Source organism: Engystomops pustulosus, chromosome 6, assembly GCF_040894005.1.
Source record: "Engystomops pustulosus chromosome 6, aEngPut4.maternal, whole genome shotgun sequence".
NCBI lineage: Eukaryota > Metazoa > Chordata > Amphibia > Anura > Leptodactylidae > Engystomops > Engystomops pustulosus.
The window spans coordinates 118694788-118719813 of NC_092416.1; the positions used below are offsets into that span (position 1 = coordinate 118694788).

The window sequence follows — 25026 nt, forward strand, 5'->3', positions numbered from 1 at the left end:
CATGTAGTTTATACAGTAGTTTATACAGTGAAAAGAAGGGCAAAATGATTAGTGACGTCAATGCAAAATTACTGCCGACATCCTCTGCACTCTTTTGGGGGGCTTTCCACATGTATCCGCGTTTAACAGAACAGGTTCTGTCATAATCTATGGAATCATCTGATGTCAGTGTAAAAAGAGTGCACTCTTTGATGTTATAGTGGGATCTTGGCCCTCAGCTTGGTCCTTTCGAGCTGGCACAGACGTTACCTTGTCAGGCTGCGTTCCCGCTTCGCTTATTTGGGGAAGTTGGCCTATGTAAGTGCACATGGAAGTGAAGAGTGAAGCGATTCTAAGAGCCGCGGCTGTCATGTGCGTGTCATACTAAACACAGCACTGTTTGAAGACCAAACCTATGCATATTTAAGCATGGCACAACGTTCTACAACACCCTACAGGCTCTCTGCAGCCAGGAGATGCCTGTTTTTTAACGGGATTTGTTTTGAATCGATTAGGGTCGAAGCAAATTTCTTTGAAAAATTCAGCGAATCGGGACAAAACTAATTTTAACAAATTCGCCCATCTCTAATTGTGGTGCAAGTCAGTAATAAATGTGGCGCAAATTCCGATTAAACAGTATAACGCCCCTTTAGGTGCACATTTTTTTTGGCTTGTTGGACACAGTGCAGCCGTGACACAAAACTGGCGCAGAAACTTTATAAGTAAATGTAAAAGCAGTTTGCACATTAATTTCAGAACAAAGTCAGACAGAAAACTGGTGAAAAAACAATTTAATAAATGTGGGCCATTGACTTAAAAGTTCAAATTCTTTATAGTTAATTTGTTATTATAGGTTTTAGGTTTATATACACTCACCGGCCACTTTATTAGGTACACCATGCTAGTAATGGGTTGGACCCCCTTTTGCCTTCAGAACTGCCTCAATTCTTCGTGTCATAGATTCAACAAGGTGCTGGAAGCATTCCTCAGAGATTTTGGTCCATATTGACATGATGGCATCACACAGTTGCCGCAGATTTGTCGGCTGCACATCCATGATGCGAATCTCCCGTTCCACCACATCCCAAAGATGCTCTATTGGATTGAGATCTGGTGACTGTGGAGGCCATTTGAGTACAGTGAACTCATTGTCATTTTCAAGAAACCAGTCTGAGATGATTCCAGCTTTATGACATGGCGCATTATCCTGCTGAAAGTAGCCAATGTGGGTACATTGTGGTCATAAAGGGATGGACATGGTCAGCAACAATACTCAGGTAGGCTGTGGTGTTGCAACGATGCTCAATTGGTACCAAGGGGCCCAAAGAGTGCCAAGAAAATATTCCCCACACCATGACACCACCACCACCAGCCTGAACCGTTGATACAAGGCAGGATGGATACATGCATTCATGTTGTTGACGCCAAATTCTGACCCTACCATCCGAATGTCGCAGCAGAAATCGAGACTCATCAGACCAGGCAACGTTTTTCCAATCTTCTACTGTCCAATTTCGATGAGCTTGTGCAAATTGTAGCGTCAGTTTCCTGTTCTTAGCTGAAAAGAGTGGCACCCGGTGTGGTCTTCTGCTGCTGTAGCCCATCTGCCTCAAAGTTCAACGTATGTGCGTTCAGAGATGCTCTTCTGCCTACCTTGGTTGTAACGGGTGGCGATTTGAGTCACTGTTGCCTTTCTATCAGCTCGAACCAGTCTGCCTCCTCTGACCTCTGGCATCAACAAGGCATTTCCACCCACAGAACTGCCGCTTACTGGATGTTTTTTCTTTTTTGGACCATTCTCTGTAAACCCTAGTGATGGTTGTGCGTGAAAATCCCAGTAGATCAGCAGTTTCTGAAATCCTCAGACCAGCCCTTCTGGCACCAACAACCATGCCACGTTCAAAGGCACTCAAATCACCTTTCTTCCCCATACTGATACTCGGTTTGAACTGCAGGAGATTGTCTTGACCATGTCTACATGCCTAAATGCACTGAGTTGCCGCCATGTGATTGGCTGATTAGAAATTAAGTGTTAACTAGCAGTTGGACAGGTGTACCTAATAAAGTGGCCGGTGTGTGTACATTACATGCAGTGATTGCAGTGATTTTGTCAAAAGAAAAAAGCAAAACCAAATGGTCCACATTAAAACTATGGTAGTGGAAACTGTACTATGTGGAGTGTGCAGAGTGCACCAGATTAATCAAACAGTCTTCTTAAATCTGGCACCCCTTGCAATGCTCCTGCAGAGTGCACCAACTCTATAATATAGAGGGGCAAATTTACTTACCCGGTCCATTCGCGTTCCAGCGGCGGCTTCTCCGCTCTGGATTCGGGTCCGGCCGGGATTTAATAAGGTAGTTCTTCCGCCGTCCACCAGGTGGCGCTGCTGCGCTGAAAGTAAACTCATCGCGCCGGAATGCACCGAGCTGGACCAGGTGAAGGTAAGCGGTCCTTATGCGACACATTTTCGGTTTTTAAATGCGGCGGTTTTTCCGAATACGTCGGGTTTTCGTTCGGCCACGCCCCCCGATTTCCGTCGCGCGCATGCCAGCGCCGATGCGCCACAATCCGATCGCGTGCGCCAAAATCCCGGGGCAATTTAAGTACAAGCGGCGCAAAACGGAAATATTCGGGTAACACGTCGGGAAAACGCGAATCGGGCCCTTAATAAATGACCCCCAGAGTGTGCAAAACAATTCTGTCGAGTCACGATAATAAATGTGGTGCACATTCTAACTTTGCACTGGAACTACCGTATATACTTGAGTATAAGCCGACCCAGGTATAAGCCGAGGCCCCTAATTTTACCACAAAAACCTGGTAAAACCTACATTTTTTTTACTAGAGTATAAGCCGAGTTTGGGTTTTCAGCACATCTTTTTGTGCTGAAAAACTAGGCTTATACTGAAGTATATATGGTATGTGTAGAAATATGACGGACACTTCTTAAATACATGTGCATGCAGTTTCAGTGCAAAGTCAGACAAAAAACTGGAGCAAACAATATAATAAATTTGGGCCAATGTATAACTTTTTAAAAATTCATTAATGTGTTTTCATGATTATTTGAATTATTATTAAAAAAATTGAAAAATTATTAATTTGATTTTCATGATGATGCTTTGCATCAACCTCATGGACATAGTTAGCAAAAGTCTGGCAACTCTGACTACTAGCCAAGGTTATTATTGGCCAAAATATCAATCAAATAGGACGATATTATATTTTTATGAAACAAAGATATAGGTGGCACCTGCCCTTCAATGTAAAAAAAAGCAGTCCTTTGAAATAAATTAAATGAATAAAAATGAATGATGTAATATTAATGCAAGAAAGAAAAAAAATTCAAGTTCCCTTAAAGAAGACCTTTCACCACCTTTGCCAACCCCAACATCTTTTAACCCCTTAACGACCAGGCCTTTTTTCGTTTTCGAGTTTTAATTTTTCACTCCCCACCTTCAAAAAACTATAACTTTTTTATTTATATATATATAAAGAGCTGTGTATGGGCTTGTTTTCTGCATAACAAATTGCAATTTATACAGACGTTATTTAATATTCCATGCCGTGTACTGGGAAGCGGGAAAAAAATTCTGAATGCAGTGAAAATGTTGAAAAACGCATTTGCGCCATTTTCTTTGCAGCCATGGAGATACCAAATTTGTATAGGTTTTAAAGCTGCCATTCGTTATTTTGCCGTCTTCTGGTTCTAATAACATTTTCATACTTTGGTGTACGAAGCTGTGGGTGGTATAATTTTTGCCACTTTTGATTATGTTTTTATTGCTAACATTTTGAGGACTGTACGGCCTTTTGATCACTTATTGAATTTCTTATATTTTGCAAAATGGCAAAAAAGTGGCATTTTCAACTTTTTCTGTTACAGGAAAAAACTTTATTATATTTTGATAGATTAGACATTTTGGGATGTGGCGAACCATAATGTGTTTCTGATTTTTTACTGTTTATTTATATTTATATCAGTTTTAGGGGGGTGATTTGAATTTTAGGGCTTTTTTTAATTTAATTTTTTAACTTGTTTTATTTTATTTTTTTTTTTACTAGCACCGATTGCGGGTGTTAGCGATGGGCCCGTGAGCCTGCTTTATACTCGTCCTCCGCTACTGGATGTATAGTAACATCCAATGCGGTAAGGGGTTAAAAACACTACACTCCACAATTATGGTGTAGCTGGAATTGTCTCTAGAAGTCCCCACTGTTTCCAAGTAGTGAATATTTTATTTATTTATTTTTTGATGTCTAGTATTAGATGGATGGGACTAGGATGGGAACAACATAAAATCATTTTTTTTTTTTTTTTTAATATGAAAAAATATATATATATAAAAAGAAACATTCATATTCATATCCTGCATGAGGGGCTAAGGGTAAGTATCACCACCTATATTTATAATTAGTCTGCATAGTCTTGATGCCTCCTATACTGTTAACCACATGACAAATGTAATTTCTAGATCTGAATCTTCAGTGTCCGCTCGACATCTCCAGTGCCTCATTAATTCTAGGACCATTTCTTGCCCAGAGAAACAAAAACCACATGAATAATATACATGCTGTTTCCATTGTTGAGGGAGGATCTTCCTGCTTTCGAGTTTATATCTTCCTTATTGGTCTGTAATTACGTGTCATTAGCATCCAGTCATCCTAAACCAAAGCAGACAGGAGGCAAATGTAACTATGTAACACGGTATGCCTTAATCAAAACGATTCCTGTACAATGTGCTCCACATAACACGTTCTCCTGCCCCTGCAAATGAAAAGATTCAAATTTCGGGGACAATAGTTGGAGTGTTGGACTGCATAACACCAAATGGCAAATCATGCAGCATGGGTAGCAAGTCTCAAGGGGAAGGCAGTGAAGAGAGTCATAATGAATGGTAAAAATGCATTCTTTGCACGGTTTTGCATACTTCACCCATTTGTTGGACAGATTATCCAGGCGTTCTAGGAGACCTTCCAGGACAACATCAGAAAAAGCGTTTTTTTTTACAAATGATTTGACAGGAGATGTCTGACCGTTCTTCTGCATCTGCAGAATTTCATTGACAATCCTTAGAATCTACAAGCAAATACAAATCAGGTTATTCCTATATGAAGGGTAACAATGGAGATTCAGCTCACCTTCCAGCTCTGTGGATATCCTAGTATGGCACGGATCGCCCCTCTGCTCGGGCCGTGTACACCAATGAAAAAAAATTCTGATATCCAGCCTTGTCAGGAATCACTTGTAATCTTTATTTAGGCAAATATTAAAATTCCACAGCAAGTAGTCTTGGCCAACGCGTTTCAAACGGACTGGCCGTTCCTAGTCATGGCAGTCATGATTCCTGACAAGGCTGGATATCGGAATTTATTCCTATATGAACCATAATATTTATTACATGTACAAGATGTATAGGATCCATAAATGCGGTCCATCATCAGATGGTCATTGAGGGTATTAAATGGACCATCAGTGCCCTAATGTGATTGTCCTCATTGTACTTATTCTACAGTTCCAAGCTCTAATGGCTGGAACTAACAGGGGACTTCTATCCTTCTGTTAGTTCCAGCCAATTGCATGTGGTTTGGCCATGTCTCCCCAGGTTGTGTATGGACACAACCTGGGGAGACATGGGCAAACCACATGCAATTTAGTAATATTGTACACCATAGTTTGAGCAATGGTAAGTGGTAAATTTTAGGTTTTGTAGTGTGAGGGCTCAAGCCTATCAGAAATATATTGCATATACAGGCAGTCCCCGGGTTACTTAGGTTTGTTCTAAGTTGAATTTGTATGTAAGTCAAAACTGTATATTTTATAATTGTAGATCCAGGCAAATTTTTTTTGCCCCAGTGACAATCCCTGTAGGGATTATCATTAAAGCTTAATTACAGACAGTTTGATGATTGCAGTCTGGGACTATAATAAAGCATTCCGAGAGCTTCACCAGAGGTCACAGTGGGCAGATGGGTCCGTCTGTAACTAGCAGTCATCTTTAAGTCGAGTGTTCTTAAGTAGGGGACTGCCTGTACCAGTATCCCATTTGCATTAACTTACACCTTCATAAACTGCAGGGCTGTGTTGGCTTGGCTGCTGCCAATGTGTACCCAAATGCATTACAGAGCTACATTTTCTCCCACTTTTCTCCCGCATCAGGTTTACCTCATTGCAAAACAAAAAATTCAGAGGAATGCAAAGAAGATAAGAGAAAGGTAAGGAACTTTGAAGCTTGCTCTTCCTCCAACTGCACTGTTACTGTTGTACGTTTTGCAATCTTTGCTCTTTTATATGGATGCTTGTCAGTAGAGTGAATGGTGGGTATAGGGAAACTATGGCTGCCATTTGCTGCTGCCAGTGAGGGGATTGAAAGTTATTTTTTAAATACTTCTACAGCTAATAAATCTGTCTGGAGGCTTCTCTTCCAGAACCATATTGATTACTGTCCAACTCCGCCCGCTTTTTTAAAAGTGGCAAGTAGGGAGATTAATAGGCATGTTAACGGCCAACATCGTTTGCTGTATTTTAGGAAAGATCTCCAAAGACCTTACCCAAAAATCTTTATTTTATATATTCCGAAAAATAGGTTGGAACTGGGTTAACTCAAGGAGGAGTTATGGGTATTAATGGGTGGTACAACTTATGGAAATGCCCACACTCCGGCGCCCTAGGAGAGAGGAATGCGTGCTTGCTGGCTCTGTAAAATTTAAAAGGCAAGCGCACCAGTAATTGGCGCTGGCCAGCCACCTGTCCTGATGAATTCCTGCCGGATCTTTGTGTCTCATAGCCTTAGAGAAAGCTTGTTCCTGATGCCCTGTGCGATTATCCTGATTTCCCGTTGAGACCTGACATGTTCCTGACATTGCTTCTGTGCTACCCGTCCTGATCTTCTGCTACATCCCCGACTCAGATCCTGGGCTGCTTGTCTCAACCTCCTGCCTGTCCCCGACTTCGACCCTGCCTTACAATTCTGTACTTCATCTTGGCCGCCGCCGCAGACAAAGTCGCACCTGTGGAACGACCTGGTGGTACCACGCCGCAACAAGTCCAACCTGCTTTGCGGCAGGCTCTGGTGATAACCAGGAACCGCTTAGACTTTGGTCCCAGGTGTCGGCTAATGTCATCGTCTGTGGTGGTACAGAGGATTCACTACCACTGATCCTAACAACACGTGATAGCATATTGTCAATATCTTGTGGTTCAGAAATCTGGAATTTAGCCCTAAAGGAGACAGCTGGTGCCTCAATAACATAATGGAAAGCCCTTGGCCTTCTATATGTATTCTGAGGTCAGGATAATTTGGGGGTTAAAATGGGCTAAAGATGATAGCAGACTTCTTAGCAGACAATATGGAAGCTTAGCTGTGTTCGTGTATATGCATCCTACTCATGTATATATGAATTTACACACATCAAAATGTTAGTTCTGACCATAACTCACAGAGCAAGATGTACATGAAATTTTCACTTCTGGCAATCCCCTGAATTGCCGTTTTCTATCTCTACTATATTTTAATTATTTTTTAAACTGTCACCTTCTTTCAAGAATCCATTACAAATGTTTTATCTCACTGTACAGGATAAATGATGTGTTCTTTTATTGAATAGATCATTACAGATATCACAATATCAATTAGGAATTTCATGTGCAAGCACTAGTTTTACATCTTTCCAGCTTTGCATGGCCCTAAAAGACATCTGTCAGGTTATCTCGCCCCTAATGGTGAAATCAATGTCACAGTGATGCGGTGCATGCTACGCATTGTCTCCTGCAAGTGATATACCTTTTAAAAAATGATGGAAGGAACTTATTTTCCTGCTTTAGTTAGAAGGCTGTAACCATTCCCAGTCTGCATGTTAACTCTAAGGCTACATTCACACTATAGTATGGGGGACGTATATACGGCCGACGTACGTCCCCCATACACTTCTATGGGCTCGCGGTGCCCTACAGGAGCGGTACGGCACCGTATCGCTCCGTAGCCCGGGAAAAGATAGGACATGTCCTATTTTTTCCCATATTATGGCGCTGCGGCCATATATCGCTATGGAGAGGGGCGGGGGTGAGCTGCGCTCACCTCCTCCTCCTCTCCACGCGCTGCCGTGTGCCGGCCGTGCTACGGTGCAGTGGGCTCACGGCAGTGTGCGTGTAGCCTAACAGTTACACAAAGGCATAGAAGAGAATGCCCATAAAAGACTTAGAAAATATGTGGCAATGCCTAGAGTTTCTTATGAATTTGATTAAAAATCTATTTCCTTTTTGACCAAAGCATGTGTATTGATACGTAAACTATATTCACTTGTTGGGGATCAATTTGTGCAATGGAATATTTTCCCCACTGGCATTCTGGAACACTGGGCAGTGGAATTTGTCACTTTTTACCTCAGTAGAAAGTCTAGATTGACCTGTGGTCCAGACTAACCAACATAGTACTTACAATCTGCTTATCCTCCATACAAGCTGCCTCCAGCTCATAGTCTTGGTGCCCATGAAAGGAGATGACAAACCTCAGGCCATCATTATCCTCACATGACTTGACTTGTTCAAATGGGAATTGTTTCTTTAGTGTTCCCTTCTCTATGTTGAAAATCATCTGTGTAAAGAAATCAATCTAAAAATAAAGGAGAGGGTTTATATTAAAAATTAGGTCTACTGGAAGATTTCACCATACAAAGCTGTAGAAAGTCTTAGGAATTAGCCCTGGGGGGTCTGTGTAACCATAACTTTGCATGCTCTAGCAGTAGCAGCAGGGCTCTGATAATGTATTTATATTCCAGGATTGTAGCTGAACTAAGAGCACTCAAGGAGTCTCCTTAATTAGTTAAAAGTAAAAAAATGTACCCTACACACTTTGCAAACTATTGCCATAGTTGCCCTGTTTACAAATCATTAGTGATGACCGAGTATACTCGTCCGAGCTTGATGCTCGGTCGAGTATTAGCATACTCGGACTGGCTCGTTGCTCGGACGAGTTTTGCTTGGACGAGTATTGCCCTGCTCGATAACGAGCATTTAATAAAAAAAAAAAGAAGTGAAGAACAGTAAAAAAATACAATTAAAATATTTAATTTAATCATTTCATTGAAGAACACAGTGAAAGAACACAGTGCAGAATAGATTGCAGATGTTCCATACATCTGCGATCTGTTCCGGAGACACGCGTGCAGAACGGTGTTCTCCGCAATAGTATTTGAAGAACAATATGGGGCAGATTTATCAAGTGTCTGAAAGTCAGAATATTTCCAGTTGCCCATGGCAACCAATCACAGCTCAGCTTTCTTTTTACCAGTGCTCATGAATATTTTAAAGGGGAGCTGTGATTGGTTGCCATGGGCAACTGGAAATATTCTGACTTTCAGACACTTGATAAATCTGCCCCTATGTGTGAAGAACACATTGCAGATGTTTGGCAACATCTGCAAGTTGTTCTCTACACATATTGTTCTTCAAATACTATTGCGGAGAACACCGTTCTGCACACGTGTCTCCGGAGCAGATTTCCAGACATCTGCAAGTTGTTCTTCACACATATTGTTCTTCAAATACTATTGCGGAGAACACCGTTCTGCACGCGTGTCTCCGGAACAGATCGCAGATGTTCGCGAACATCTGCAATCTGTTCTGCAGTGTTCTTTCACTGTGTTCTTTCAGTGAAAACATCTGCACTGAACAGTGCTCGTTCAGTTTGTAATTTTACTGAAAAATGCTCGGGTCTCCCATTGATTTCAATGGGGCTCGTTACTCGAAAGGAGCACTCGAGCATCGGAAAATGTTCGGCTCGAGTAACGAGCACCCGAGCATTTTAGTGCTCGCTCATCTCTACAAATCATATCAAAGGGGGATATTTATCATACATCGGCGCTCGTGCACTGGCATATGATAGGCCCGCTGCTGCATTTTTCACAACGGGATAATCAAGAGGCAGCAGCTGGCCGCGTTACCCCTTAAAGCCAACTTCACACCGCACTAGCGTGAAGGAGGCAGATTGGGTTATATATCCACAAGTGCCCCAAAGAGCTTGTTAGACAATAGTTTAATTTTGACTTTTTAAAGCACTATATTTACAAATACTTTAAAGGAAATCCATAAAGTGCAAATAGTCCAGCTCAAAAGACACTCCGGTTGTGGATAAAAACATAATACTTTCTTTATTGAAGTACGAAGAGGGATACACAAAAAAAAAACACACACAGAGCCACGGCTTATGGTCCATTTCTCCTCCCACTGTGTGATGAAACTTCCTCTATTGCAGTGAGATTACATGAGGCACAGAGATGGGGAAAGTGTTGAGAGAGCAGGGAGGAGGCAGAGACTATGAAGCTGCAGAACAGAGGGGCTCGGCTAACATCCCCAGAGCCCTCCAGGCTCATTAGCATAATTATAAAAGTTGATTTTAGAAGGAAGGAGGCCATAAATAACAAATATAAGAAAATTACCACATTCACTGTGTTTGGATCCATGAGTAAATGCCCCTGTTTTATCATGCTTGTTTTTTATGGCAGATTTCCTCAAAAAAATCAGTGCAAAAACTCAAGCTGCAATCCTTAAATACAAACCCATCCTTCACAGTTCTTCTGGTACCTGAACGTATCTACAATCACCCTGTCAAAAGCTATAACCCTGGTGAACTACCAGCCCCTCAAGCAGAGTATGAAATATAATTCCTGGAATTAAATTTTTTACAACTAGCCACCTTTAAATGTGTAGTTATGCTAACATTTCTAAGGTTGGAAGAGCCTACCAAGGACATATATATCTTAATAGGGGCCAATCCCTTTAACTCAATTGTCTAGTAACTATGTAGTGGAAAGGGGGCTTTAGGGATATTGAATTGAATGTGTATCCAATGCAAAGACAGGCACAAGGCACTGGCACCAAAGTAGAGATTGGACAGAAATGCAATCTTTCATTGTTTACTTCTAGTTGATAAATATCAGTCCAAAGCTGAAACTTTTGAACATTCAAAGAAAATAGGGATTTCCTGTTTTAAATTTGCTGGTGTTAACATACTCTCATAGTACATTTTTATAAGGTCCATTAATGAACCTTAAATCATCAGATGTTCTTATTCTATCCACTAAACAATGAAGAATGCTGTTTAATACCAGCAAGCAACATTTGAAAAAAGCTAATACAGAAAGAAAGTATAATTGAGTTTTACCATTTTTAATAATTTTCCATTAAATATACATTTGCCTATTAACTGGCATCCTTGTGGGACTATGTGTTTTTGGTACATCTCCAGAAAGGTGAGAAAAAAAACTCTTCTCATACATGATATTTCATTTCTTAGAAATCCTGAAATGCTCTATAATTTATTGGATTTAAATATTTTATCATTCCCTGTCTGTGGTGAGGGCCGTCCTCTTAGACAAGTTTAACCTGCAGCAGGAAAGTTTGATGAATTACCTGTAGGATGCGCTTCTGCCAACGATATCGAAATTTGTAGACATTGAAGTTGTACTGCTGGTTAAGAGGAAGATTCTCTGTCTCCTAAAGGAAAACAAAAGCTAGTTTTACCAGACTGGCAGCAAACGGAGTCATCACTAGCACACTTCACCAGAGTGATGAATACTTCATGAATGGAAGCTGTGCCTGAACGTGTCTAACACTGCAAGACATGCATCTATAAGACTGCTCTGAAAATAAACCAGATAACTAAGAGGGGTGACTGGGGATAGATCGCCAGAACTTACAGAACAGACCTAACATAGCAGCCTAAAGAATATTTATTTACTGCTGTAAATCTTAAGCGGTTGGCCACATTCTGCAAATAATTGATATTGTCTGTGTAATTAAAAGTTATACAATTTTACATTATACTCTGCATCAATATACTCTGTGATATTAATGGCTCCTACACCTGTGTGTCCATCTCATGACCATGGACAGATTTCTTTCTACTGGAAGTAAAGCTTTCCATAGCAGGACAAAAAGCAGAGATCTAGAAAACTGCGAGGAATTGATACAGATTGTACATTGGAAAATTGTAAACATTTCACTAATTTGCTGAACATGGACAGCCCCTTTAACAGGGGGCACGAGACATGCAATAGTATACTATAACACTGCTCTTTGTGTAAAAAAGATATTTATATTCTATAATACCCTTTTGTAAAAGAATATCACTACTATGATACTGTTTCTGTGTAAAAGAATTTAACTATTGTTTATACATATAAGAATTTAATTATTATAATACTACCCCTATGTACTAGAATAGAACTACTATAATCTGCATATAACTATTAAAATACTGCCCCTTATGCACAAGAATATAACTACTATAATACAGTACTGTTCCCTATGTACAAGAATATAACTACTATAATGCTGCCCCCTATGTACTGGAATATAACTACTATTATACTGACCCTATGTTCATAAATATAACTATTATAATGCTGGCTCCTATGTACAAGAATATAGCTACTATAATACTGCCACATATGTACAAGAATATAACTACTATAACACTGCCCCCTATGTAACTGAACATACCTACTATAATACTGGCCCCTATGTACAAGAATAGAACTACTATAATACTGGCCCCTATGTACAAGAATAGAACTACTATAATACTGACCCTATGTACAAGAATATAACTATTATGATACTGGCTCCTATGTAAAATAATATACCGGTATCTATTATAATACTGCCCCCTATGTACAAGAATACAAATACTATAATACTGCCATTTACATGAATATAACTATTATAATACTGCCCCAATGTACAAAAATATAACTGCTATAATAATGCTCATGTGTACATGAATATAGCTGCTATAATACAACCCACTGTGTACTTAAATATAACCACTATAATACTAACAGCTATGTACAAGAATGTGACTACTATAAGACATATAAGACAGCCCAATATGTACAAGAGTAAGTATTTTAACCCCTTAAGGACGCAGGGTTTTTCGGCTCATTTCTCGCTCTCCAACTTCAAAAATCCATAACTTTTTCATTTCTACGTGTATAGACCTGTGTGAAGGCTTATTTTCTGCATAACAAATTTTACTTTCCCGTAATGTTATTTATTTTAACATGCTGTGTACTGCGAAGCTGAAAAAAAATTCCACATGTGGAAAAATTGAAAAAAAAACCCACGTGCGTCACGTTCTTGTGGGCTCAGTTTTTAGGACTTTCACTCTTCGCTCCAAATAACATGCCTACTTTATTCTTTGGTCCGGTGCGATCGCGGTGATACCAAATTTATATAGGTTTTATTGTGTTTTAATACATTTTCAAAAATTAAACGAATGTGTACAAGAAAATTTTTGCCGTCTTCTGACACTAATAACTTTTTTATACTTTGGCGCACGGAGATGTGTGAGGGGTCATTTTTTGAGAAATGAGGCGAAGTTTTCATTGCTACCATTTTGAGGTCTTTGCGACATTTTTTTTTATTTCATTTTTTATGTTATGTAAACAGGTGTAAAAGTCAAATTTCGGACATTTGGGCGCCATTTCCCGCCTCGGAGGTCACCGCCGCCCGTAACCGTTTTTATATTTTGATAGATCGGGCATTTTGGGATGCGGCGATACCTAATATGTTTGTGATTTTTACTGTTTATTATGTTTTATATCCGTTCTAGGGAAAAGGGGGTGATTTGAACTTTTAATATTTTATTAATTTTTTTTATTTTTGAAACTTTTTTTTTATTTTTTTTTTCACTATTTTTTAGACCATCTAGGGTACATTAACCCTAGATAGTCAGATCGCTCCTACCATATACTGCAATACTTCTGTATTGCAATATATGGCATTTTTGCAGCACATTCATTACAATGAGCCACTGGCTCACCTTCACATTTCCTAAATGTTATAGATGGACATGTATAGAGTTCACACATACTTCATAGTCATATGTTCACATGAATAAATCATCATAATATCACTAAATAAATGATATTTATGATAAAATCACTAAAAATGAAAAACAAAATAACTGCTTTTCAGCTAGAAATTTTAAGACGGTCACAACCTGCAAAATATAGCAATAAAACAGATTAAAAAGTAAAGGCACCGCTAAAACCTATATATATTTTAAAAGCAGAAAACCAGGCGATTGCATTTGCCTCGATTAACAGTTGACAGCCGGGACCACCCTCATATAACTTTGTGACAAACACAAATTATTAAACAAAATGTGCATTGAAAATGCCATGAAAACATACGTTTCTACATAAAACTGATATTAAAGCAGAGCGCACAAATAGGGATTTAAAAATAATAACACAAAGTGGCAGATATATATACACTCACCGGCCACTTTATTAGGTACACCTGTCCAACTGCTCGTTAACACTTAATTTCTAATCAGCCAATTACATGGCGGCAACTCAGTGCATTTAGGCATGTAGACATGGTCAAGACAATCTCCTGCAGTTCAAACCGAGCATCAGTATGGGGAAGAAAGGTGATTTGAGTGCCTTTGAACGTGGCATGGTTGTTGGTGCCAGAAGGGCTGGTCTGAGGATTTCAGAAACTGCTGATCTACTGGGATTTTCACGCACAACCATCTCTAGGGTTTACAGAGAATGGTCTGAAAAAGAAAAAACATCCAGTGAGCGGCAGTTCTGTGGGCAGAAATGCCTTGTTGATGCCAGAGGTCAGAGGAGAATGGGCAGACTGGTTCGAGCTGATAGAAAGGCAACAGTGACTCAAATCACCACCCGTTACAACCAAGGTAGGCAGAAGAGCATCTCTGATAGCACAGTACGTCGAACTTTGAGGCAGATGGGCTACAGCAGCAGACGACCACACTGGGTGCCACTCCTTTCAGCTAAGAACAGGAAACTGAGGCTACAATTTGAACAAGCTCATTGAAATTGGACAGTAGAAGATTGGAAAAACGTTGCCTGGTCTGATGAGTCTCGATTTCTGCTGCGACATTCGAATGGTAGGGTCAGAATTTGGCATCAACAACATGAAAGCATGGATCCATCCTGCCTTGTATCAACGGTTCAGGCTGGTGGTGGTGGTGTCATGGTGTGGGGACTATTTTCTTGGCACTCTTTGGGCCCCTTGGTACCAATTGAGCATCGTTGCAACGCCACAGCCTACCTGAGTATTGTTGCTGATCATGTCCATCCCTTTATGACCACAATGTACCCACATTGGCTACTTTCAGCAGGATAATGCGCCATGTCATAAAGCTGGAATCATCTCAGACTGGTTTCTTGAACATGACAATGAGTTCACTGTACTCAAATGGCCTCCACAGTCACCAGATCTCAATCCAATAGAGTATCTTTGGGATGTGGTGGAACGGGAGATTCGCATCATGGATGTGCAGCCAACAAATCTGCGGCAACTGTGTGATGCCATCATGTCAATATGGACCAAAATCTCTGAGGAATGCTTCCAGTACCTTGTTGAATCTATGCCACGTAGAATTGAGGCAGTTCTGAAGGCAAAAGGGGGTCCAACCCGTTACTTGCATGGTGTACCTAATAAAGTGGCCGGTAAGTGTATGTATATGTATATATATACGCACAACATCAAGTATTCACACTCCAAAAAATGCAAAAACAAAAACCATGCCAAATTTGGTTCATATCCAAAAATGTGTTTAAAAATATATATCGCACAAAATAAAAAGCTCCTATTCTGTCAAAATAAATTTTTTTTCCACAAATCAACATGAAGACGAGAATAAATTTTTAATTCATAAAAATTACCACCTTCATGCAACTTTGCAGCAAATAGTAATAAAATGCAAAAATTGCATTAAAATTCAGAATCCTCTAAAATACATACAAATCCTGAATACAGGGGGTGCCAAACATTTTTTTGCAGAAAATTGCACTGCGCATCACACATATATATTATTGTATGCTCCATTACAAGATGGTAACCCAAATAAATAACTATATATCTATAAACCAAGCTAATGAGATAATAAAAGTCACTTTTAGATGTGCATCATTCTATTAGCAGCACGATAACAGAACCCTCCGCGCTTCATAACAATGAGAGTGAGAACGTCATAACATAGGTGGAAATAATGGAGGATGGTGTGAAATAAAAACTTTATTCCTGAACATGTGTGTGTTTTGGTGTTACATATAACTTTTTGGACATGTTCTGGGTTGCAGTGTTAATATGTAGCCACATCAGGAGAAGAGGATCAAATGTTCATCATATCGGTCAATGTTTGCAAAAAAACTATCATGAAATAAAAGGCATTCTTAGATTGTTCTGGATAGGAGAGGGTTGAAAACATGAACAGTACTTAATGTTATGCCTTATCAAAATTAAGTAACATGGGGGCACATTTACTTACCCGGTCACTGGAGTTCACAGAAAGTGCATTGGGGCAGATTTACTTACCTGGTCTAGTCGCGATCCAGTGGCGCGTTCTCCGGCACTGATTCGGGTTCTGCCGGGATTCACTAAGGTCGTGCGCCCGATGTCCACTAGGTGTTGCTGCTGCGCTGAAGTCCGCCGTAATTCACCTTCTTCGTCTGGCTGTATGTGGGTGCTATTTTTGCGACACAAATGTTTTTTAAATTCTGCAATTTTTCTGAATCCGTAGGGTTTTTCGACAGCCACACCCCCCATTTCTGTCGCGTGAAAGCCAGCGCCGATGCGCCACAATCCAATCGCGTGCGCCAAAATCCTGGGGCAATTCGGCGCAAATCGGAAAAATTTCGGAAACCCGGTGGACAATGTGCCCCATTGTCTAACTATAATGCACCATGTGGCGATTCACAGGAAACCATGCATGTGTCATTTCCCCCTCAGGTCTGACAGAGTTCACCATCTTTTTATGGTGCATCTTAGGGCTAGGGCTTGCGGCACAATTTAAACGTCAAATACCGCGCCCAGTACGAATCAGTCAGACAGTCCGACGGCACCCCCCCCTAATTTGTGTTGCATTAAAGCCAGCGCAGCACTAAAGGGTCGCATGCGACACAGTCCCAGCGCACACTTCTTACATACCTTTGCAAGCCATTTTAGCCATGAAGCATGTGAACAGTCCGAGAAAAGTGCAGCGCACAACCCTTAGTAAATGAGTCCCATAAAGCCAATATTTACATTATCTGTGAGGTGCAGCAGCTCGTGTGTGCAGCATCGTCCAAATTCTCCCTGCAGCCTGATGGCTACACATCATAGGGCTATATCTTTGACTTTGTGACACCTAGAATCTCACTATGTCTCCTCTTTTATATTAATGGGAGTGATTTTTATATATATAAAAATCGCACCCAAAATTCTCACTTTAAACGTGAATATCTCAGGTTCTCTGACACCTAGAAACACAGTTTTAGATTTGAAAGAAGAGATTCTCCTCTTTCAGGGGCCCCCTTATGTCTGCCCTGCATGTAAGAATAAGAGAATTTTTAAGAGATACTTGCAATATCTGATCTTTTCTGCACTTAACTACACATCAAACAGCAAATTGATGTCATAAATAACCATATTTTGTCTACCAAATCAATAGTTGTCACCAAATGTAATAGAACATCGTTCTAGGTCAACTTAATGCATACAGGAATTAAAATAATATCAGATATATGCATACACTACATACCAGAGGGCTGTCCCTAAGTGAAGCTGTGCCATAAAGTGCTATATACTAGAGGGCTGCCCCTAAGTTAAGCTGTGCCATAAAGTGCTATATACCAGAGGGCTGCCCCTAAGCGAAGTTGTGCCATAAAGTGCTATATACTCTTGCACCCTGACAAAATCCTGGGGTAGTCCCAGTGGCTGGGCCTTGGTTTGGATGCATTTCAAAAAACATGTGGCTTGTCTGTGTTACTCACTCCTGTCCTCCAGCCTACTCATGTGGTCTCCTGTCATCCAGACCCTCCTGTAGTCCCCTGTCCTCCAGCCTACTCCAGTCCTCCAGACTCTTCATCCTGTAGTTTCCTGTATTCCAGCTTCCTTATTCTGTGGCCTCCTGTCCTCCAACCTCCTCCACCGTCCTTCTCCCCCTCCAGCATCCTCCTGCTGTCCCCCAGCCTCCTCCTATCCTCCAGCCCCCATGTCATCTATCCTCCTCCTGTCCTCCAGCCTCCTGTCCTCTTGCCTCCTCTGGTCCTTCTGCCTTCTGCTCCTCCCGCTTACTCCTGTACTCCAGCCTACTCCTCCCCCATCCTCCTCCTCCTTTTCCACAGCCTCAAGTGATCTTCTGTCCTCCGGACCCCCCTGTAGCTCCCTCTCTTCCAACCTCCTCCTGTAGCCCCCTGTCCTCCAACCTCCTCCTGTCCTCCAGCTTACTCCAGTAGCCCCCTGTCCTTCAGCCTCTTCATCCTGTGGCCTCCTGTCCTCCAGCCTACTCCAGTAGCCCCCTGTCTTCCAGCCTATTCATCCTGTAGCCTCCTGTCTTCCAGCCTCCTCGTGTCCCCCAGCCTCCTCCTCCTGTTCCCAAGCCTCCAGCCCCCCGTCCTCTATCCTCATCCTGTCCTCCATCCCCCAGTCGTCTATCCTCCTCCTGTCCTCCAGCCTGCTCCTCCTCCAGCATCCTCCTCCTGTCCCCAGCCTCCTCCAGCATTCTCCTGTCCTCTGTCCTCCCCCTGTCCTCCTACCCCCTGTTCTCTAGCCTCCTTCTCCAGCTTTCTCCTGTCCTTTATATTCCTAGAAAATTGATTTTCTAGATGATACCATCATACTGGACAATGAAAAAAATACAAGGTATTACGCTATTTGACAATATACTGGCAGTAGTTTATTGGGCCAATTGCTGATGGCAGGTTCCCTTTAACTGAAGCTGTGCCATAAAGTGATATATACCAGAGAGTTGTCTGTAGAAGAAACTGTGCTATAAAGAGCTATATACCGGAGTGGTGTCTCTGGATAAAGCTGTACAATAATGCACCATACCAGAAGGGTATCTTTGGGTAAAGCAGTGTAATGGTACGATAGCTCAAGCATTATCTCTCAGATTTTATAGTTGTTGCTGGTAGATAAATCTGTGTGTTTTGGTTATGGAGGGAAGAGATAGTTCACACAGTGGGGCATATTTACTGCTTGCACAGATACTTAAGAAGTGTCGGACCGTGCAGCAGTTTTAACAGGTGAAGTCTGTTGCATGCCCTATCACAAAAAAATAACTCTGTCAGGCCAGCACAGGGAAGCAACACATTCATGATTTCTGGCGCATGTTCTTAATGAATCTGGCGCACCCAGCATTATACAGAAGGCAGAGCACTTTTAGTGCAGTTTCCCACATTCTTAGTAAATGTGCCCCAGTGTTCCTAGTTGTAGAGGCATCATCCGATTCGGAACTGATGAGGAAAAGTTCAGCTATGAAATAACATGCTGCTCAAGTTGAGGATCTGGTATAACGGTAATGTTTTTATTGGTAAGGGTGGGGACTATGCCTTTCAGAATGGGCTGTTCCTTTCATCAGTACCATAAAAGGCAGAGTGTTGGGAAAATTGTAAGTAGGGGTTCTTAGAAGCTAGTTCAGCTTCGGTGGCTTAGGGATTGCTATGTGTTTGTTAACCAAGATACCGGATCTAAACTATAAGGGTCAACCAGTGTCTGGACCAATGAGCACCCAAGCTCCCCCAATCAACATACTTCTGATACACTGATTGATGGAACCAGCACCGCTGGGTCCTTCAGTCCAGGGCACCTAAGTCAGAAGCAGAAAAGGTGGTATTTTATTTTGAGCCACAGAATAATTATGTAATCTCATTCAGGGGCAACATTTACTTGGAGACTCCATATTGTGGGCAACATTTATCTGACTTATAATGGGGACCCTATGTATATACAACTCATTATGTTGGGTCCTCTGCATTTCAAAATTTAACAAAGGGACAGTAAATATTATAAATTATAATAAAGAGGTCACTATGCATATAATAATTCCCTATTGAGGCTCTCATTTGATGTAATTTGTCATCAGGGACCCATATATATCCAATTTTAGGGGGAACTGTATATACAGGGTGGGGGAAATGTCCCAGGACACTCTTTTATTTCTGTAAAGAAAAGGATAATGACATATCTGGAGGACAATATCCTAGCAGGTAACGAGTGAGGGCACCTTTCTGTGTAACCATTTTTAATGTAGACCACTATGCTTTGTTTGTGGAACTTATAATTGATATGTATTCCTTCAGCTGTTAGTGCCTCTTGTGCAGTGATACAATGTAACTTACTAATGAGAACATGCTAATAATATGTTGATTATGCTGATGAGGCTCTGACACTGAATACAGGAATGGAACATTTCACCTGCTGTGCTGTTTTCATTCAGATGTGTCAGTAAATAAACGTTTTACTTAGAGAGCGCAGTAAGAGTGTAACAACATCAATTACACATAATTATCGTTTCTACTTTATAAACACTGAGGTGACTCCAGAGAACACAAATAAAATATACATTGTACCAGTAAAAAAAAAAAATAACTCTAACCTTTCTTCCAGTATGCATTTAAAGCCACAGTAACCTAGCAACCTATCCTATTTGTCTATATATTGTACGATTAAATTAAATCAGCTATTTCTTATTATCAGGTGTGGACATAAGGGCTCTGCAGCAGCAAGGAAGTAAACGAGCTTTGCAGTGCTGATTGTAGGGTTTTTTAGTTCTGATTTACTCAGACATAGAGCCATCTGTAGGATAGGTGAGCCCAGAAGTTCTGTGCTATAAATTACTGATACGATTACCTGATGAGAAAGAGGGCTCTGCTCAGCTGTATACAAAGATTCAAGCTACCTGTCTCATATGGTGTGGAATTTTTAAAAAAATTTTCTTATGAATAAATACCCATTTTTTTTTAAGGGATGGGACAAATTTAAGGCAGTCCCGAAGGGACGGGGGATGGACTGACATCCAAACCTTCCTACTGTTCTCCTGGCACAATACAAAGTTCCGGTAAAAAAAAAGTCTGGTCCACAGTAGACTGAAACATCGCCAGCTCCACTAGGCTTACTTTAGGATCTTCATGGACTGCCAGTGCCATCTTTTCAAGAAGAAATTTTTGAACCTGTTCCCAAAAACCCCTGACCATAGGACAAGACGACAACAGATAGAGGAACATACCAGAAGTCCGGGAGCATTTGGGACATAAGTCTGGGAAGCCTGGGCGGAACTTACTGACTCTAGCAGGGGTTAGATATGCATGGTAGAGTATATAAGATGGTATGTAGTTTTTCCAAGTGAAACATCCAGGGAAAATGGGACAATTGGACAGCCCAATAACATAATTTAAAATCAGGGAGCCCCACTCCTCCCATGAGTGAAACATCAAATGGGTGACCACCCTAGCCCTCTTTCCAACCCAGATAAAAGAGAACATGTGACTATGCAACACTTTGAAAAAGGTTCAAGGTACATAAAGAAAGGCGCATTTTGAGCATTCCTGAGCATGAAAACACACCAAGGCCAACAGCATGACTCGGACTCCCAAATAAATGATCTCCGTGTTGACCTGGGGGGTTGGTCTGAAGCTTCTGTAGTAGGGTCAAAGTAGTCTTTTGAGAGGATATTCGATTTGGACCAGTCCTAAGCACTGAATAGGGAATGTTGTAATTTCCCTTTGCACTGTGCTCAGTGATGGTCCAACATCAATCCCCGGACACCTTGTGAACACTAAACTTTCTTGGTAAGTGGTTCCATAACTATAGTGTATAGTGGGGAGTGACGGGCAGCCTTGTTGAGTAACAAAAATTGTCTGGAGATGAACCAATTGTCTGGAGAGTAACAAAAATTGTCTGGAGATGAACCAATTGACCATGACAGAAGATATAGGGGAGTTTAAGAGTAGGCCTAAGTTATGAATTGCCTGGGAAATGCATATTTTTCCAACACCAGCCACCGAATCTAAAGCCTTGGCCATGTCCATCGAGACCAAGACCCTTGACCCAACATTGACCACCTGTAAATTTAGGAAGAGTCTGTGCAGATTACAAGCAGTGGAATTCCCCAGCATGAAGCCATTTTGGTCACGATTGACCAAAATCGTGGATGACTTACCCTGTGTGCAAGAACTTTTGCCAGAATCTTCACACTCACTTGCAGCAGGGAGATGGGTCTCTAAGGAGCACATGTATCATAAATGCGATGTTGTCAGTCTTGTTTTTGAGACTTTTCTTGGCTTTTCTGCTGGTCAGATGTAATTTTTAAAAAGTTGCCACTTCTACATCTGGACTCAAGGAACACTGCAGAAAGCTAGACAATGGCGAACTTTGAAAGGAGACAGTTTTAGGTGCAAAAATCAAAGGAAAAGACAAGCCAAAAGTTTGATACATGTCCCCCTAAGTCTTAGGGGAACATGTATCAAACTTTTGGCTTGCCTTTTCCTTTAATTTTTGCACCTAAAACTGTCTCCTTTCAAAGCCATCTTAGTGCCTAAGACATGCACATTGTTTGGTCTTTACCTTGATGACAACTACAATACGTGCCTTAGCCATAAAGTAAGAAAGAAACTCTGCTTTAAATGCCTCCCTATAGAGGCCACTTATGTACATTGAGCTATGTAGATTATATGAAATCTTACAGTAGGGACTACAATGTAGCTATTCTATAAAGAACTTTATTTTACTCTGCTGTAAGCATTTTAATACATATACTGTACTGTTAATGTGCTTCTGTTACTTAGCTATAATTGTGTATGTATACACTGCTGTTTCTTGCATTCCTGCCTCTGAATACACTTTTTGCATATTATTAACATATTATATTTAATATTATATTTAATAAATTGAGAATTGATTTTATCTATATTTATTTTTGTTGTGCAACACATTTTTCTCTTTTTGGTTTATTGCAATTAACATTGAGACTTGTGAGCATTCGATTTGCTGTACACTATATAGGCACATTTTTGCATGATCCAATTTTCTGTGTCCTTTATGGTGTTTGTGCCTTCCTATACAGTCTGCATTAAAAGGGAGTCAGTGTGGCACATTTACTAAGGGCTTAGTTCCATACTTTTTTTGGACTATGCACGTTCTTCTAGGCTAAAACAGCTTGCACCGGTATTTAAGAAGTATCTGCGATGCTATTTTGTCACATGCGACCCTTTTGTGGCTTCAATGCGACACAAATTCGGGGACAAGCCGTCGATATTTAACTTGCAAATTGTGTTGCATGCCCTACGTTAAAGATACACCACAGAAAAGATGGTGAACTATGTCGGACTAGTGCAGGGAAGCGACAGATTCATGATATCTTGCGCACAATCTTAGTGAATTGCCGCCTCATACACGGAAATAGAACTCATTTTCCAAATTTCTAAGTAAATGTTCCCCAGTGTGTTCTTTATAGAATTTTTCTGGCATGACGTCAGTTCCAAGGGATTTACAGTTGGGCAGCACTGCGATGGAGGGAAGGGAAAGTGAGGTCAAATTGTCAACAGTCTCACCACGAGTCATAGAGTAAGTGGAGTAGGATAAAGAAGCGTTAAAGTCCCCAAACGCACCTGCAATCTCCATGGGGTTATGGGGCAGTATGTTAACAGTCCCAGGTTCACGACACTCTGTTAGTGCTGTGAGCGTAGAGTCCACCCTGGCCAGAAAGTGAGCAGTGTCCTACAATGGTTCACATACCGTATATATCCGAATATAAGCCAAGGTACCTAATTTTACCACCAAAAACTGGGAAAACCTATTGACTAAGTATAAGCCTAGGGTGGGAAATGATTTGGTTACAGCCTCCCCAATACATAGACAGACAGACAGCCCCTACCCCCCCCCCCCGTGTATTGCCAGCAAGCCCTCAGTAAACCCAGTAAATAAAACAAGCCAGATCCCAGTGGTATATAGCCAGGCCCTTGTAGTATACAGCCAGTCCCCCTGTAGTATATAGCTAGCCCCCTTTAGAATATAGCCAGCCAGCCCCCTGTATTATATAGCCAGCCCCCTGTAGTATATAGCCACCTAGCCCCCTGTAGTATATAGCCACCTAGCCACCTGTAGTATATAGCCAGCCCCCTGTAGTATATCACCAGCCAGCCCCTTGTAGTATATAGCCTGCCAGCCAGCCCCGTGTAGTATATAGCCTGCCAACCCCCAGTATGGCCAAAAATAAATGGAGTTCTCACCATTCCGAGGCCCTGGACAGCTCCTCTCATGTGTGCGAGTGCCGGCTCCAGGACCTCTACAGCTTCATGCACACAGCACGACCAGCGCAAAATTGTGATGTCAGCAGCGGCTGACATCACAGTATATACGGTATACTAAAAGGATTGTCTGTCATGAGAGTTGAGTATGTCCTCTGAGCATCATTCCTGATCTACAAGTGCTGTTTTGAAAGGTAACTCACATAGTCTAGCTCTCCCTTGAGGCTAGCCTCCTCTTGAGGTCATGTATAGCTTTGGATATAGTTCCCCTAAGAAAGGTCTTAAAATCAATCCAGTGGTTCAGGACATGTTCATTTGGGCAAAGGGAGAGGATATATGAAAAACACTTTTCAGAGAAGTATGAGAGAGGTGGAAGGATTGTGGGCCAAAAAGGACTGATCCTCCACGTAGGGAGGGGAGGGTGAATCCCCCAGCATAATATTACATGCATTGGGACAGATGGGTAGGAGGCATCCCTGAAGAGCAGGCAGAGAGGTAGTCAGCCAAACACATATGAATGTGAGACATTGGGGCACATTTATTTACCCGGTTCAGTTGCGATGCCGCGGCGTGTTGTCCGACGCCGATTTGGTTCTGCTGGGATTCACTAAGGTCCGTGCGCCTGATAACCAGCAGGTGACGCTGTTGCGATGAGGTCCGCCGTAGCACACCTTCTTCGTCCCGGTGCATGTAATTATTTTTTAAATTACGCTGTTTTTCCGAATCCGTCAGGCTGTCCGACGGCCATGCCCCACGATTTCTGTCACGTGAAAGCTGGCGCTGATGCGACACAATCCAATTGCGTGCGCCAAAATCCCTGGGCAATTCGGCACAAATCGGAAATATTCGGGAAAGCCGACGAAAGTGCCCTTAGTAAATGAGCCCCATTGAGTTGTCGGAGGATGAGAAACAAAAGTAATCCTTGACAGCAGGCTGAAGCCTACGTCACAAGTCATCTTACCCTAGCCAGCAAGAGCACGGAAAGCAGTGGGCGAGGAGGA

At 41.4% G+C, this 25026-nt stretch overlaps 1 protein-coding gene across 3 annotated transcripts in view; it reads right to left on the reverse strand.

The window, feature by feature from the left end:
• LOC140064118 (formin-H-like) overlaps positions 1 to 25026 on the reverse strand; it is a 121051-nt gene that overhangs the window by 43182 nt on the left and 52843 nt on the right. For all 3 annotated transcript variants that reach the window (XM_072110673.1, XM_072110674.1, XM_072110675.1), the window contains 3 exons: positions 11391 to 11474; positions 8419 to 8592; positions 4912 to 5060 (listed from right to left, as the gene is read on the reverse strand). In XM_072110673.1, coding sequence (XP_071966774.1) covers positions 4912 to 5060; positions 8419 to 8592; positions 11391 to 11474 — 407 coding nt within the window. The remainder of the gene's footprint in view (positions 1 to 4911; positions 5061 to 8418; positions 8593 to 11390; positions 11475 to 25026) is intronic.